Raw genomic sequence first — 18,439 nt, forward strand, 5'->3', positions numbered from 1 at the left:
TGAAGGATCAGTGTTGACAGCAAGGCAACAAACACATTCTTGGGGGCAGAAGGAATTGCATGCATTTCAGGAAACTGCCAAGAGAAGCAATGTGCATTTTGCTTGCAAACACTTTTGCAGAGCCCCTTGTGAAATGGCAGAGTATAAACACACAGTAGTGTTTTTTTTCAAGATCAGAGCAGCATCCAAGCGACACTTCCTATATCCAAGCTATTCTGCACACGTTAGACACCAGCAAACTCTCCCACATTTTATGTGCAAACTATTCACAATTCAGATGCTGAACACAAGCTGCAGGATTGGTCCTCTTCTAACAGCTGGGATTCATGACCTTCATAGCACTGCCAGCTTTCAAAGCATGGTCTCCCAAGGCATAGTGGTGTCCCCTCTCACATATCACTCACATGTAAGGCCAGAGAAACATCTTGACCACAGTCTCTTCTCATGTTTCTAACCCTTACAGTTACAGTGGAAGGAGATGCCAAACATGGAGGAGGCAGTACCAAGCACAGGGATGTCCTCAGGTATTCACAGTGATCCTCATGGAAGACATGAGCTCAGCAAGGCTGGGAACTAACACAGACACCAACTACAATGCTTGAAAACTCACGGTCCATCAAGACTCATGAGAAAGGAAAAGTATTGGAAGGATTTACATCAGCCCAAGGTGGTTCACAGTGGGCAAATTTGGGGAACTAGTGTGTCAAAGGAAAGTGCAGAAAACCCACACAGGAAGATATGGATCCCTCCAACATATGGTGGGGCTTGCAGCAGCAGGCATGGCTGTTTTCAATTTTCCTGAAAGGATGGGGGTGGGTGTGAGGAAAGAGGGAGAGAAAGGGTTCAGCTTTCAAAAGTTTACCAAACATCTTATTTTGCTATTTTCTCTACAGGGAATGAAAATTTCCAAAGGCTTGATCAATCCGAAGCACAGGTCTGATCTTGCAAAAGCCTAAGTACATGGATAACTTTAGTTCACATGAGCAGTCACACTGGCAGGACAAAAATATTTACAGTTCCGTCTTTTCCGTTCATGAAATGAGTCATTGCAAACATGAGACAGGGCCACACTGAGCTTAATCTAGTCTCTGATACTTAAATTTGACAGGAGCCACAGAAGATAGGAAACTCTAAATAAAGCTAAACTTTCATGAGCTACACCACCACATAAAACAACATGCATTTTATCCACATTGCCCTCAGACTGAAGTATTTCTTGCTTAAGAAATAACTTTGGGGCCACTGCTCAACCCCAAACACCATGATGCCTGTCATGCGCTGCAAGGATTTTATGCTGCAGGTTTTTTTAGAAGTGGTACAGAAAGATGAAGACACAAATATTTAACCACTCTACAGATTAAGCATCTTAGGCAAAGACCAAAGATACTATCACAGATTTTTATACCAGAATTGCCATCAATTCATTAGTTCTGTCTCAGCTGCAGAATTTGAGGTACGTAAGCCCATCCTTGACCTATGAAATGGAAGACAAAAATTCACTACTTAAGCTCGTGAATTTCCTTTTTTCTTTCTTTTCTTTGGAAATCCATACAAAACAAGTACTGAATTTTTCTGTAGGCACAGCTGCAAGCCAAATCCTCTAACCCATTTCTTCCCAAGAAAGTGTGCAGAGGGAGCTAAAACAGAGGGATAAAAGTAACTGTCAGCACTTAAATCTTTTACAAGAAGAGAAACCCATACTGCAAAACTTAGTATCTGTATAGTTGAGAAAGACACAGAAACAATAACTAACAGCTCCCCTCTTTTCTCTTTGCTCAAGGGGGCATAGTATGCATTTTTTGACTAAACCTCAAATACAAACCAAAAGTAACATCCTCATCCCTACAAAGAGGCTTATTATGACTGTTATTGCTGGAAGGAGAAACTCACTGGCCACATGACTGTTGAAATCTACATTCAGCATTGTTTGGGGATTTTTTCTTTCCTCTATAAATCACCAGCTCAAAGCAACTGGTACTAACTTTATGACTAGAAACATTAGCTGAGTATTTCTGATGCTGCAGAGTCAGCAATAGAGATGAATTTGTTCCACTCTACTAATTACATACTTAAACATGTACCCTGAAGCACCTCACTGCAGTATTCTTTTGGGAAACATTACTGGAACAGAATATCAAATTTTAGATGTGGTTTGGGGGTTTTTTCCAGCTTCCCTTGCTTAGAAACAGTATCACATATTGCAATTTACACATTTGCACAATCTACTACTTATAACACGACTCATACAATAGCACTAGAAAGACACATGTATGTTTTTAAGATCTGGATCAAGACTGGGCCTTCTCACATGTCAGGATACAGGAGCTGCACTGCGCCTGACAGCAGTTAGGTATCTATTCACAGAGTACTGTCACACCAGGATCCTCCTCTGTAAGGGCCAGGCAGCAGCCAATGCTCGACAAAGAGGTTAGCAGATGAAGTTCAAGGACACTCCACAGAACTGCCAGTTTCCAGAGAATACCTGAGGTTACTGGGAGGCTGAAACTTAAAATGGATGAGAAAAAGACAACCCCTGAGGACAGATGTCAAGATAAGCACGCTGAAGAAGCAGTCACGACCTGATAAGCAGCTGGTCCCAGTCTATTTGCACAAAGTGCCCAAGTTCAGGTGTGGGGAGAGGGTGTGCCCAGGCTCCTTGCCAAACTTTGCAAAGGAAGTTGAAGCTCAAGAGAACTCTGTGCACTTCCTCAAACGGGAGCAAGAGTTTCCTGAGGGGCAGCTATAGGGTTTCAATTTTAAGCAAATCACAAATGGAGCATAACAGATGCAGAACGTCAGGGAAACATAAACCAAGATTTGCTTTCTGCAGCAGAACATAGCCTACAGGGATGGCTGTGGGCAATGAACGATGTTTTTCGAGAGTGCCACGAGTGGACCAGAAGGCAGCTAAAGTACACAGGCTTCGATAAGGAAGCTTATAACCAGGTCCTCATAGCAGCAGTAATACTGAAATGGAAATCCCGTGGCGGAACACACCAAAAGTTTGTAGGAAGAAACAGATGCTGAACGAAGAGAAGTCACCAATGCTGGTGGGAGCAGGTGAAGAACTAGCATAAACAAAACAAGCTCGCTACCTTCTAGTTTCCAAAGACGCAGACCAATCACCCCTACAAAGAGATCCCGCCCTTTGGGAAGAGAGAAGTGAGACAGGATGGACTGCTTAGCTAAAGAAATGTGAGGTTTTACTGGCGTAGTTTCATGACTGCTCTAGATCGAACAGGTCCTCCACTGAAATTTCAACGCTGACCACAAAAGGGGTTGGTTCAGGGTTTTTGCTTTTAATCAGTTCTTCACTTCAAAGCCCGCTCGCATTCATTGTCCGCGACTGAATGCTTAAACACTTCTGAGGACCTTTCTCTGCCAAGAGACCAGCTGAAGGGGCTGTCACTCCCCTGGGAAGGCGCTACGGGGGCAGAGGCTGCGGTGGCCGGCGGAGCGGGGCGAACAGCGCGGCGGCTCCGCAAACACGTGTTGCTGCCGCAGCTGGTCCCTGGGAGCGCCCCGGCGGCCGCGCCCGGAGCCCGGCGAGGGGAGCAGCCCGTCCCGGCCGCCTCCTGCGCGCTCCGTCCCGGGGCCGGGCGGCTTCGCGGGCCCTTCCCCGTGGGGGAGGGGGCGGCGGACACGTGGAGGCCGAGCCGGAGGGAGCCGGCACGGCCCGGCCGCGGCTGCCCCACGGCACTTACTTGCGGGGCGGCGCGGGTCTTGCCCGGCGGCCTCCTGAAGAAGGAGGTGCGGGCGGTGAAGAAGAACTCCTCGGACTCCTCCTCCTCCAGGCTGCTGTACCCGCTGCTCATGCTGCTGGTCCAGGTCATCGGCGGCGGCGGCGGCTGCTGGTGGTGTTGGGGCCGGGCGGCGGAGAACGCCGTCCCGGCCGCCGCATGGGGCCCGCCGCTGCCGCTCCTCGCCCAGCCCGCCGGGTCCGGGGCGCAGGAGGAGGAGGAAGAAGAGGAGGAGGAGGAGCCGGGCTCCGGCGGCCGCGCTCCCGCCCTCGCTCCGCTCCCTTCCTGCCGCGCGAGTTCCCGCGGGCGGCGCCGCCTGCGCCCGCCAGGCAGCAGGTGAGGGGCAGGGGGGGCCAGAACACCGCCGAGTGCTGCCCCGCCGCCGGGTGCTGCCCGACTGCCGGAGTGCTACCCCACCGCCCGCGGCCGAGCCCCCGTTAAGTACCAGCAACGGGACAGCTGCAGGGACCGCGCTGCAGAAATAAGTTCCCAAACTTTTCCCTAATAATAACCCGATTTCACTGTTCTGCACTGTAAGAACAAAGTTATTAGAAACAGCAAAACAATAGCGAGAGCCTTTCCCTTGCAGTTCTTCCAGCAGTCCGTGATCTCAGGCTCGGCGAGCAGGGGCTGAGCAGCCCAGCCCGAACGCCGCAGCCGCGGCATGCCCAGCCCTGGCCGCGCCGCGCACCAGCAGCAGCCCACGGGACTATTGCATCCATGGAATTCATCGCCCCGGGATGCAGAGAGAAGTGAGGCTTGTGAAGACTCAGCAGCGATTAGATATGTGTACAGATAGCAAGAATATCCAGAGCTGCAACTGGAAAACATATTTAAAATCACAAAAGTCCTGATAAGACAAAGGATAATCAGACTCATCACTAATGGGGGAAATGACAGACTATGCCTGAAGGCCAAGTCACTCAGTAATTACTGCTTCAGAGTTTCTCATGTCTTCCCTTAACTTATCTAGCGTTGGTCACTGTCACCGACAGGATACTGGGTTTAAGGTACGGCTTCCTAAAGCTACGCAGCCGCCCATAAAAGCAGACTCGCCTTTCCTGCATACCCTTACTCCCGCATCCCTGCTGTGCCCTGTGCCACAGAGGGGGGAAGTGAGTCACAACAGCCACTTGCTGCCTGAGCAAACCTCTGGAGACTTGAGGATGAGAAACGAGAGCAGGCAACACCTTTCAGCAGCAGCACAGCCTTACATTAAACCAATTTGAAGCTGTGTGTTTACAGAGCTGCAATCTAAGCCAGGGCAGCAGTTCCGGTGGTCTCAGTACTCAAGACACAGATGTATCTGGGATGCCATTAGCTGACATCTCCTTCTGCTCTTCCTGATCCCCATTTCACTGGCCCATCACACACTCCTCATCTGCTGTGAGTGACTGTTCCTGTCCACCCATCCAAAAGGGGACTGGGCCTGTTTCTGCCACTTAGATGCTCTTCCCACACCAGTATGCCTTACATATTGAAAAAGGCACCTCAACACCAGCAGAACAACTCACACATAGAACAACAACCAGTGAATCGCTTCGGGAAGTGTTAAATCCTCACTTTCCCATCAACTCTTGATTCTTCCAGATTTTTGTATGGCATGCGGCATTTGGCAGATTAGAAAGTCACATAGCTTTTAAAACAAATAATTGAGTCTAAGAGTGCAGATGTGGATGTGTCAGATCTTGAGCCTACTTGTTGGCACTGTAAAGCCCCATGGTATGCAAGATGGCTTTAAGTTGAATGCCAAGTTACTTGAATGAGACTAAAATGTATTAAAATAGTTCTTTTAGACAAACGAGCTTTGTGTTACCTGGCTCACCAAGCTTAGCTCCATGCCAAAAGGAAGTCCAACCAGAGATCTGCTAGGCATGCCTCCGAACCGGTTCAAGACCCAGTAACTCAAGTTTACAAAGCTTTTAGAAAAAAAGCCCTGACCACGATCACAATTAAGGTGAAGGATTTTAAGTGATTCAAGTGTGCTACAAAATGGGATTTGTGTTTTTAAACTACAAAGGTATTGCATTTTTAAATGTTACCTGCTGGCACACCTGACAAACTTCCCAGCAACAAAAGGCACTGTTTGTAGCTTGTTTGCTTGGTTGCAGCCTCAAACCTGACAGTGAATGGGTGGACCATTACGCTGGCAAAGAAGATCATCGAGACAATAAGCTGCTGCAAGGGAGCCTGAGTTCATCTGTGCAAGATCAGTTGCAAGTCCTGGGCTCGAGTCTGCGTGTTCCCTGCCAGCAAGGCATGGCAATCACCTTGTCTGTGAAGCATCATTTATACTGATAACACAGAAAGATTCACAGTATCATTTTCTCCTGCTGCAACAAACAGTGAGAAAGAAAACATGTCTAAGTTCTCTGTGATATATCTTCCAATATGCGTTCACTCCACCACTACAGCTCTGTTTTTAAGCCTGTTAATTTTGACAGAGACTTTTTGTAGTTTAATTTTTTTCAGACATGGCACTGAGTCAAATAATTCACATGAAGGTACAAAAAAATGTGATACCTTTCAATTTTTGTTTGGTGCCTGCAAATAACATAACCAAATCCTATCAAGTATTTTGCAAGGCTGATACTTGAAGATTAATCAGCACACCTGTTGATTTCACTATTTCCAGGCTACCTTGTCTATATTTTTAAGGTCTGTCCCTAGACAAGTACTTTACCACCTTTTCAAATTGACTTTTTGATCTTCCCTGCGTAAGATTGTGCCAAGGCTCTTTGTTAGGTGCTGCATTTAAACCTCTGCACTACCAACTTGCATTATTTTTGGTTCGCTCTTAAATAATCAACAAAAACCCCAAACAACACCACATAATGAACACAAAGACAGCCATATCTCAAGATAAAGTTAGTAATAAGCTTTCTGAAAGCATACATGTTCTTAAGGAGAATTATTGAAGCATGAGTAGTTAAAAAAATAACTTAAAAGCCAAGGAATGTGGCATAGGAGTGAGATCTAAAACATAGACAAGCACTACAAGGCTCTCAAACAGTCCTTCCAAGAAAGAATTCCATGCAGTGAGAAAGTAAACTGGCAATCAGTTATCATATGATTACACAGGCAACTAACAAGAAGAGGGAGATGCTTTTTTTTGAGGAATAATTAAGTTGTAGAAGCAAGTTGTGCTACAAAAGCCCCTGTGAAGAAAAGGAGAAAGAAGTTTGGTGGTATTTTAATTAAAGCTTCATGACGTAGATAGAATTTCAGAGTATTTTTAAACTGTAGCCAGTTAAAAAGAGGTGACTCAAGTAACAGAACCTAAAATATTATGGACACTGTGTTTCAAAGTAAGAATGTCATTATAAAATATTAATAAATAGCAATCACAGGAAAATATAACCTCTGTGATACACAGTTATTTGCTGTGTAGGGGAAAAACAGTAATTTAAATGAATCTTCTTTTCAGGACAAAATTTTGCTTTAAAGCACTTAGTGGTTTTGGACAGTCAGTTCAGAGAAATGAAACATCAAGCATAGCTTCTGGAAAAGTGGAAAGTAAAGCTGAACTTCCTAAATGGCAAAACAGGTGTGAATAATTTTATGAACATGGCAAGAATTAGGACTTTGAACCACCATAACTGAAATAACCCTCAAAACCAGACACTGAATTGCATAGCGGTGGACTGCTGCACAAGATCCTGCAGCTTCATTACTTTATTTGTATTAAAATATCAGTTCACTGAAGTAATCACAATACCACAGGAAAGTATAGCTGAACAGGCTTACAGAGGAAGTTCAGTAAATTCATCTCCTGCACTGAAGAAGAGCCAACGACTTTACACCATCCCTAAGAGTCCTTTAGATAATCTGTTCTTAAAACACAGAACAGTGCTGTAGCACCTCCCCTGCAGGCCACTCCTTCCAGTGTTTAAGCTATTTATTTAGTTAGATAGTTTTTCTTAACATCTCATTTTCAATCCTTAACCTTGTCCATTTGCTTCTTAGCAAAAGAAATAGAGGGAGAACAGTCCATTGCTGTTTTTTTAAAGCAGCTTTTTGGGTATTTGGGGACTCTTTTTGTTCCTCCCATTTTTCTTCTTCCCAGACTAAACAAAGGGAGAACTGATAGAATGTCCTATAAAGTTTACATTAACTCCATCAGCAACTGCATGATGTTTACATGTATTGGAAACATCCCCTCAGCCCTCTGACATAGAAACTGTGAGGACTTATTGACATGGGAAAGCCACTAAACATTCACTTGGCCAGTAATGCTGCTTTGAGCCCCAAGACCAAGATGCTCACTTCTGCACACAAACCTTGGTCTTCTCTCCAGACTTGTGCCAGACTTCATCAAAAGGCACTGGGTCAAAGGAGCAGGAAAGCTAAAAGCAAGATAGAGCATGAGTTTGTAGAGTCCTGTAGCATTTAAGACAACATTTCTATTACAATTAAAAAAGTAATGTGGAGGTCTCAAGAGAAGAATCTACAGATTCTTCCTTTTTCACCTCCCCTGACTTCAGTACTGTGAATGAAACCCTGCAAGGATGCTTACATGCTCTGACAAGCAGGACCTGTGGTGGTTCTGCAGCTGTGGGCAGCAGCCTCCGCTGATGTGGGAGCAGTGAAGGGAAGCGGGACATGGGCTGCAGGAGGGAAAGGATCATTGCAGAGACTCAACTTTCTTAGCCCACTCTAAACCTGCATTAGTATCACCCCAGTTTCATCAGTGCTTTGCAGGAAGAGTTTCCTTAACAACCCTAGCAGTATTTAATTCTAAGTGCTATGAATTTGCAAGATGCCCCCAGCTCCTGGCTGCTTCAGGAAGCCTTTTGGTCATTTCTGGAGTACTGTGACTCTTTCTCTCCTCCTCTCATTTTCTGCCTTCCCATGTCTTTGCAAATCCTGGTCCTTATCCTGTAAAAGATTGACTGTGAACATAACCTTATCGATGATTAGTCCCTATGGGACATACCAAATCTTAAGATATGCTTAGGACTGAAATCCAAAAGGGTTCCTAACAAATAGCACATTGGACTTGGCTTCTTTGTAACATATTTACAGGGAAATATTATTATTCCATTATTTTAATTATGTAAATTAAGTCTGTATGGCAAAGACTAACTAAAAACAAGTTGCAGAGGAAGAAAGAGTTTGTAAAAGACTGTGCCTTTAAAATGTGAATAAATAATTTTTGTAGTTTAGTTTTTTCTACATTCCAGCAGAAAACAGTTGTAATTTCAAATGATCAAAGCAAAGCAATAAAGTTGAAATATAACCAACACAGAACATCCACTCAGGCCTGTAGTTTCCTTACACCAGTAAACTTTCTGTTTACTCATTTCTCCCATTTGTCTTGAATTAATAGCTCAGGTCTGTTTAGTACCACTGGCAGGAGTAACAATTATCCTTTGATTCATACTCGGCAAATCATTAATTCAGACAAGGTCATTCCAGCCACACAGGCACATGAGTGCAGACTGAAAACAAACAGGAGCCAGGTAAACAGCCTCTCCCCATCTCCTGGGAAAGAAATGCCACAGAGACATGTGCTTGTTATGGCAGATATAAGGTTAGGCAGCATTGCCAGGAATCCTTTTCTGGCTCTTAAAATTCTTGATTCTGCCCAACCCTTAACACCCCTTGGTGCAACTTGTTCATCCAAAATCCCCATGTAATTGTTCTCTTACATATTTGCACACTTGCAGTCACGCACTAATCTGTGTTCTTTACTTATAATACTTGGACTGCCCAGAAGATAACAGAACTCAGAGCAAGTTCACCTTCCTCATTCCAGAGGTTGTGTTCAGAGCATCAGACCTACATTATTTTGTACGGGGATAGAAAGTGGATGGAACCAGAAGATTGTGCTTGTCTCCTTTCTTGTGATACTCCAAACATGTGGTCACCTACCTACATGCACAGTCTGACTGAACTCAGTAGAGCTACTCATAATTTTAAACATGCACATAGTTTGAAGGATTGAGGACTTGGTTGCTGTGTAAAGCTACAAAGACAAAACTGTACCTTCCTGACAGTCTTCGAATTACTACTGTCCTCATGTTAGACTCTGACAGTTTTCTAGAGTATTCTATATCCTTGTTTATCGCAAAAAGATATGTCATCAATTCAGCTCAGCAAGATGACTCAAGACTGGCTAGTGTAAGTCTACATATGCCACCTTCACCAAGGCAGTATTTCTGCAGTTTGAAGACACTGCCATGGAGTCTGGCCTCATCATGTCGTTTCAGCATTCACCTTACCCTATCCTGCCCTGCCCCAAAACCCACTGGGACCAATCAAAATACTCCTATTGCCTTTGAAAGGATTTTGATAAGGCTCATAAAGCAATCCTCTGCTCTACTTGAGTGCATTTTTCTATCAGGTTGGGTTTGTTTTGGGTTTTTTGTTTTTTTTTTTTGCATCCCGGTTAGGCAGAAGTGCTCTCCAAAACAAAAAGATTTGTTAGTAATTTTTGTTTTTCCTCTCCTGTTGATTATAGACTGCAATATTAAACAGGTTCTTTCTTTTCACCAATCTGAAAAGGCAGATTTTGTAATACAAGTAATGAAAAAGTATTTCAGATGTCTGTCCTATGTTTAATCAGAGGGCTTGAAAGAGCTGCACAAATGTACTGAAGTGAGTCTTGCTCTGCCCCTCACTCTCATTTCAAAGGCTGGATTTCCAGGGCACTGACAGATCAGTGGATATGTTGGTAGCAGTCAGAATTCAAAGCTAAGAGCCATGTTCCATCTGGCAATCTGTTCCATGAAGCAATGGCCTTTTTAGCTTATGCTGTAGCCAGACTCAACAGTATCTGATAAAGTCTTTCAGTACTCAAATGTATCCCAGAAGCCCCAACTCAATAAACAGGTGAATAAACATCCTTACTCATATGATACCATTGAGGACAATAGTCAGACACAAGTATAAGCAAAGGTTGGCATAAGGGAAGCTCAGAGGCCTGGGAGTTCTGTCATCCAATCTCTGTAAGTAGCCATGCCTTGCCAGGGTATGCAGTAGAACTGCTATACAAGAAAATAAAATCTTAAGGAAATATTCTATAATAAAGTTTACAGAAAACAGACATTCTCCTACTTTTAATTCAGTTCTTAATTGCTAACTGTATATAAAAATACTTGGGGCAGTAAAATTAACTAGGACCTTCTGTTTTAAGTATAGAAACCACAACTGTGGAAGCTCAGCATGCTTTGTGGATACCATGAAAATGTGAGCCCTAATGCAATGTACTGCAACCTGATTCCCAGCATCTGTCCTTGGACTGGTGAATTGATGGGGGAAGGGGCCTTCTGGTCTGGGAATCATGTTTCAATTGTCATTTCCTAGACAAAGAGCAAGAAATTGTCTTGCCATACTGTGTACAAGATGTCATTTTGCTCTGTTTAATAAATCTGACTGTGATAGATAGTAGAAACTCCCTAGAAACTGTTCACATAAGTTTAGGACTTCATAGTAAATCATCTCAACAACAGTCCATGAAGACAACAGATCTGACAACTTGTTGCCGAAATGCCTGCCTGATCCATCCAGTCCACTCTTACCTGAAAATACCTGAAATAAATCTCCTTAAAGTGCAGTGCCCTGCACCTGCAGACATAGCCTGGCCAGCTGAAATGCTGAGGGCTGCAGCAGAACAGCCCTGCTTGCCTGCTCATGTGTGCCCACTCACTCCCCAGCCTGCAAGCCCAGTGGGCAACAAAAGAGCTGCCAGCTGCCAGTGCAAGGTGATTGTTTTTGGCCTCTGTACTTCGGCAGCGCTGCACAAGAACTATGCTCACATTTTTGTTAGAACGTGACCACCTTTGAAAATTTTGCCCTGAATCAAGTTTTTTTTTAACTAAATCTCAGTAACTCCTATCACATTTGATCTGTCCCATTCACTGGCCCAAGAGTTTTCTGATTCCCACCTTTGCTGTCATGCTCTTTCTACCTCATTAAGAGAACACTGGGGCAGGGAGAGAAAAAAGTAAGACAGTTTGAAGGAAAGACAGGAGTGCAGTGAATGGAAAAAATCAAAAGTCAGAAATAGGCACATCAGCAAAGTAAAAACCAAATAAATAAAGTAATATATTGCAATAAACCCAAGTTTTTTTCTTATAAGGATTCCATAAATTTTAAAAAAATATGTCTATGGAGATTTTTGGGCAGAAAAAGAGCACATGTTTAGGAAAACTGAGATGTATGTTTGTAATTTGGAAGGAAGATTTAGAGAAAATTATGTCATGAAAAATTAGGGGAAAAAAATTATGGAAAAAGTACTCTATGAAAAGGCAGCTCAGGAAAGCAAATGTCTCAGGGCTGAGAAGATGCTGGAAAACAAAAAAGGGAAATATAATGCTTTTATTTTTCTTTCAAAATTGTGGAATTATGTACACACAGCATCTAAAATCCTCAGCTTAGGAGATTTAAAGTCAGCCTCTTGGTGTCACATATGGAGGAAAGAGAAAGGGAGGAAGTGGCTGCTGTACAATAGCAAGAAGTTCAGCAGAGCTGCAGACCATACAGGGCTGTAGCCTTGTCAGAGATGTCCTGCTCCAGTACGGCTTTTTCTCTCTTCTGCCTTCATTTTATCAAATGCTGTAGTGACAGCATTTTGGGGGGGGGGGGGAAGAGATGACTAGAGGGAAAAAATCCCAATATATGCACTTAAATACAGTAGGAGCACCATCTCACCCCAAGGGAAAGAACCTATTCATGCCTGTGCTGACTGCCACGTCTGGTCCTGTAACAGGTCAGGAGGTCAGAGCCTGAGCTCTGGGCTGATGCAGGGAACTTGACATTACTTACTTTTATCTGTTTCATTAACAAACCCCCACTCTGATGTTATTAAAAAAAAAAAAAAACAAAACAAAAAACATAAAGGGGATATATTTGGGTCTCAAAGATGGGAAATGCCTCTTCATGACTTGCACTTAACATGTGCCCCCAAGCTCCACATGCAGTACAGATGACCAAGACCAAGACTTCTTTGGCCTGCAGCAGAGGTCAGACATGGGTCAGTACGCAGGTCACAAAGGAAATTGTAAATCTAGCACTTGATTTGTCTGTTAAAGAAAGCCTTTTATACATAACATGTATATGACCTAGAATTTACAGGATTAACCAACACTGCCAAGCTCAGTCCCAGGGTTTGGTGTTCTGAAAGTCTTATTTCACATGCTAGTTCATTTATGGGCCCTCTTTTACAGCAAATTAGTACATTTCCTTCAAAACAAACCCCAGAGGTGCTTCCAAGGATAGTCAGCAACAGAAATCATATAATCATGGCAGTGTGGACCTCCAAGTCTTCCTCTGCACTTCACCATCCTCTTATGCTGTCCCAGCCAGTGACACCCACTCAGCCTCCCCTCACATTTTCCAGGCAGTTTCAACTGATAAAACACACGTGCCATATCTTGAGTCCATAAGTACAGGGGTGTAGGACACAACCTGCTCTGAGAAACGTGGAACCTGAGTTGCTTTACAGTACCTGGCCTGAAGCCAGATGTCGCTCCCTGGAATGGAAGCCTTTGGCCACAGAGACAAGTAGTCATGACTCTCTCAGAAGTTGTGCTGCATCTACTCATTATTTTTCAGATGTAACTTTAGGAGTGAAATATTTAATTATTTTTATTTTACAGTCTTTACTTATATTTACATTGTCTAGCAAGTTAAGATTGTTTTCTAAAAATAAGTTTCTAAAACGTTTTTCAAAACTTGTTTTCTAAAATCAGAAAAAAGTCACTCTGTTCTTACAAAATTTAAATTCTTTTCTGACTTTACTAAGCTTGCATGATTACTCTTCCCTGTGATCTGAAACAGGAGCATCTGAGGTTTTAATGCTGTTATCACCTGGATGGACAGAAATGATGGCAGAATGTGTAAAAAGAGGTTTTATAGTGCAAAGATTTTAGTATGAAATTTTGCCAATTGTGAGACATAGGAAATTGTACAGTGGTTTTACAAAGCAATGACTCTGGCATTTTCTGACCCCAGCAATGTCCAAGCTCTGATGCCATGGCTGTTGATTGATTTTTTAAGGCTTTAAAGAGCTGTAAACTCTCAGCTTCTGGATCCCGAACTAGTTGTAAAGTAAGATTTTAATAAAAACACTTGTAACCTTGTAATTACTATCCAGGGCTTTCTTTCCAGACTCAGGGCACTTTTGCAGAAGGCAGATGGGTTTCAGTGCAGAGGGGCCTTATACAGGAGTGGTCTGTATTTAAGCACTGCCTCTCCAGCATGACCTGTGCTTTATGAAATCTTGGTATATCCAAAGGAGAAGCTGGGGGAAGGGAAGCAGAAGAGGCAAAGCAGATGTGTCTAACTCGGGCTGTTTTGCAAGCTCTGACTCCAGCATTTGGTACCATGCATATGCTGTATTTTCTACTTGAAAGCTGACTGCCACTTCAAATGAAAATGGTTTTGAATGTGCTGCACCATAAAATTACACAGACACACAAACACAGAGGGCCACGCTAACTAGCTGTTTACCTCTGTGCTTCTACCACAGCACATAAGTTATAATCGGAGGAAGGAAACTCCTAGGAGATGTGAAGGCTTTAATTGTTTCAGCATGCAGATGGTTTGCATTACAGCAAATTGACACAGCTCAAGGTCAATTCATAGTTCAGCAATAGCTGTTTCAGCAAGTGAATGTAGTTTGTTTATGCCTCTTCTGGGAAAGTTTTAACTGCTATATTACGTATTTTCTAGGCTTAAGAAACACTGCAACAGGTGAAACTGGAGGAGTGTAGGTTGCCACAGCCATTTCCTTCATGTCTGATGCTGAGCAATTTTTAGGGCAGCTAAATATAGCTGTTTTCCTACAACAATTTGACCACTTTGTTTCAACATGTTCTCTTTTCTGTCACTGACATAGAAATGCTCTGTTACAGACTCACAAAGACACCTCCCACAATTCCAATTTCCTTTGCTATGCTGAAATGTACCAAGCAACCTCTGCATCTAGAGACTGAGGTATGACACAAGTACTCCTGCCCTTTGACTATCAACCTGACCTTTCCCTCTCTGAGAATTTCCCAGTTCTTCTGCACAGGCAGCTCAGCTGTTTGTAAGGCAGCTGCTGAACTGTCCCAACTTGGGGCTTAGATGGATAGGATAAACTGGAACCAGTTTTTACTTTTTAAATTTTTTGCTTAATAGCACCAGGCTGAAATCTGCCACAGTACAGCAGCTGCCTCGTCAGCTGAGTTATCCCTCCAGGTGAAATGGAGGTCCCCGAGAGAATAATAGGGTAGCAACACCAAGGTAAGATGTCACTGGTCAGAGATTGGAAACCTGCACGTAGGAGGGGAACACAAAGTACTCTGGGGCACAAAGTGCCTGACTGCATGAGCCACAAGCATTTTCTTTTATACCATTTACCTACTGGATCCCAGATCTGTCTGTGTAGCTGTGATTACAAAGGTAATCACATCAATGCCAACTGTTAAAAAACTGCATCCAGCACAAACAGTGCATGACTTTTGTTTTAAAAGAGATGATCTTCGCTCCTCACATCTTGCCTTTGAGTTCTGTGGATCAGTGCTTTTTCTCATCAGTCATACACTGTCTCTATCATTTATTCTCTACCTCTTGTTCCACAGGGACAATACCAGACCCCCACATAATTGTGAGTCAGTTCTGTGTCTTCATGTCTGCACTTGGTACCTGAAGTACCAGATCTGAAGAGCCACTGCCAAAGAGACTCAACAAATGTACAGATGTATGTCCATATGTGCAGGTAATATAACACTGCAGTTGCTCCTCCCCTTCCCTGATATGTGACCAAATTAGCAGGGTCACAGGATAATTGAAAGATGGGTTGGACCTCAAGGTCATAACGTGGTTGGTGAGCTTACAGTCTACTTGCAGATGTCAAAATATGTCAGAAACATCACTTACAATAGCAGCAGAACAATGCTAAAAAGCTCACGCTCTTTGTTGCATGCATTAGGGCATCTACCTTTATTTTGTTTGGGTCTGAATGTCTTTTTGAAAAGATTTGCTTTCAAATTAACTTATGAAAACTGAACAAAACTTTTAAAAATAATTTTGCAGCAGGGCTGTGAGGATTTGAAACAGAGAGACACACCAATGCTGCAAGCCATATCTAAGAATTTCTCATCCATATCCTGGAAACAATCTCCTGCCACAACCCCGCCATGCTGCACTCAGCAGTCCTTGATGTGGCCTTGACATCTGCTTCAGCATCTGCTCTTTCAGGAGGACCTGCCCCTGTGTGCTGGACTGCTTTCAAAGGCCTCCTGTGATTGCTCAGGGTGGCTGGCGGTGCTCACCACAGCACTGCAGTTGGGCAGATATCCTTACAAGGCAACACAATGATTCACTCCTCTCCTTGGTGGGGCTCCAGCAGGCACATGCAATAGTGTACATGAGTAACCCAGCTTTACTGGGTCCATTTCAAATAACTCTGGGAGGCAAAAGGCAGCCCAAGATTTAGGTCTAATTCTTAGTGTAGATGATAAGCTGAGGTGCAGTTACAGGACAGTGTGTAAAGTTTGTCTAGCTCCTAACTTGGACAAAAGGCTGCAGGCATTTGGGCCAGAAAGTGTGCAGCTGCCAAAATGAAGCAGGCGGCTGGAAGCAGAGCAAACTGCCTGCAGCAGCCCTGCCAACAGATCCTGCACGTCAGCTATTGAAATGATTTGCACATCAGCATATTTCAAATTTCAAATACAACCTTTTGTGAAAGATCACTGTGAGAGCATTTGTAAAGAAGGGGCTATTCCTGGACAAAAGCAGTTTCCTAAAGAATTTATTTCCTCACCCAGACATCAAAAAGGTAGAAGGTTTTCCTAAACCTGGCATCAAGAGCATATCTGTGACATGGAGATAATTACTGGAAGTAACCAGTGAAATTCCAAATCTGAACTGCCAGATTTTTTTCCTTCTTAATAGCCAAAAGCCACAGGTGACTTAAACAAAAGTGTGGAGAAGAGTGTAAAATATGACTGCTTTTATGCACAGTGCTTTAGCACAGTCTAGAGGACTTGTGTATGAAATGCTGCCAACCACTGGACCACAGCCAATCATCTTAAAATTCAGATAGCCTGAGGGTGGGTGGGATGGAGGCACATGTACTTCCCTTACTTCAGAGGCCCCATGGCTCGGGATGTGGCAAAGTTCCTGCCCCAGCTCTGGGACTTATTGAGCTGACTTCCCATCAGGCAATCTCAGTCCAAAGAAGGCTTAAAACTGCAAGTTGAGGACACTTTAAAGAAAAAGAGGAAATGGTTATTAGATGTTTACAAACTGTTAATGAAACTGGATCTGTTGTAGCAAAACTCTGCTCTCACTGACTGTGCTGGACCCTACATCTCCTTTTTCACTGTCTAACCTAATGCCATGATTCTCAAGAATCCCCAGGAGTGGGTCTGCTCTAGGACATCCAGACAGCTTGATGAGACACAGAGGGAATCAAGAATAAAAAATCCAGATGGCTCATATCAGACCCTCTTGTCCTTTTTCTGTTTCTCTCTTCCCCTTTCCCTAGCAGTGAAGGTCCTTCCTCTCTCCAGACCCACCTTTGGGGATGTACACATGTGGTGGGCTACTCCTGCATTGGGCAGAAGGGCGTGGCAGCAAAGGGGTGAAGCTCAGCAGCGTGGGATGCAGGTTGTTGCAGGGGAAGTTGTGGGAGTTGTGCAGCCTGGCACAGCTTGGGAGGTTCCTGCTGGGAGATGGAGCACGGGATCTCAGTTCAGCCAAGGAGGGGATTTCTGACCTACCCCCGGAGAGTAGTGTTAGGGACAGTTCTCAGACAGACAGAAGCTGCCTAATGACAACTGTAAATATGGATCCTATGTATTTCCAAAACACTTCCTGTATTCATTCACTCTAATAAATTGCTCCTGTCTCTAGCTGTATCTGCTAACTGTGGGGAAAATAATATAAAGAACTCGGTAAAATCAAAGTTCGCAAATGCAGCTGCAGGATTTTACTCCTTCCACTCTTTCATACTGGGTTACCTCTGAATTTACCTATTTGTCCTTCTGTAATTTAACCTTGTTTTTCTTCCACACATGATTGCTTCTTTAACAAATTCAGGAATATTCATAACAAATTAAGTTCTCAGAACATAAGTATGCGCCACACAGTGCATTAATTCACCCATAATACTTTGTAAGAAGGAGCTCATCCTCAGTGTGATGATAGGAAAGGAACATTACTTACATTGCCCCCATTTCCAAAAACAATTTGTACTTATGACTCGGCAGACTGAGACATATTTGGATGTAAAATGAAATAGCAGGTTCACATACTGTGGGCACTTTCTTCCTCCCAAAATATGGAAGTAAAGAAAGCTGGAGGCGAAAGACTAAAAATTAAGTCAACACATCTGAAAACCAAGGCCAAATTGACTTGCTGCAGGCCATATCTAATCAGTCATTAGTAGAGCAAGAACTGCAAACCTGGCTTCCTTGGTTCCTGTTTCATGCTCTAATTCCCACCTCCAACAGATTGCTTTATAATAATCATAAGACCTTACTGATTAGTCATATATGCAGATAAGGAAATCTCCCTTCAAGGTTACTGTAAAGGAAAATATTACTCTGGATGGCAAAAGAAAGGTCAAGAGAAGAGAACAGTGCAAATGGAAAACTCAGAGTGGAGCGTATAGGAGTATTGGGAAGTGTAGGAGTGTTGGGAAATACAAAGTAGTGTTCAGTCTTGCAATATACTGATCTTCTTTCCCTAGATAGTATATGCTG

General features: G+C 43.5%; 1 protein-coding gene across 3 annotated transcripts in view; it reads right to left on the reverse strand.

Moving 5' to 3' along the window:
- RASSF3 (Ras association domain family member 3) overlaps nucleotides 1-18,439 on the reverse strand; it is a 75,284-nt gene that overhangs the window by 47,455 nt on the left and 9,390 nt on the right. The window contains exon 1 of one of the 3 annotated variants that reach the window (XM_071552293.1): nucleotides 3,705-3,939. The exons of 1 other annotated variant lie outside the window; for it this stretch is intronic. In XM_071552293.1, the coding sequence (XP_071408394.1) occupies nucleotides 3,705-3,833 (129 nt within the window). In that variant the 5' untranslated portion in view covers nucleotides 3,834-3,939. Of the gene's footprint in view, nucleotides 1-3,704; nucleotides 3,940-18,439 lie in introns of those variants that run through there. One more of the 3 variants, XM_071552297.1, reaches the window with a different exon arrangement.

Source organism: Pithys albifrons, chromosome 3, assembly GCF_047495875.1.
Source record: "Pithys albifrons albifrons isolate INPA30051 chromosome 3, PitAlb_v1, whole genome shotgun sequence".
NCBI classification, from domain to species: Eukaryota; Metazoa; Chordata; class Aves; order Passeriformes; family Thamnophilidae; genus Pithys; species Pithys albifrons.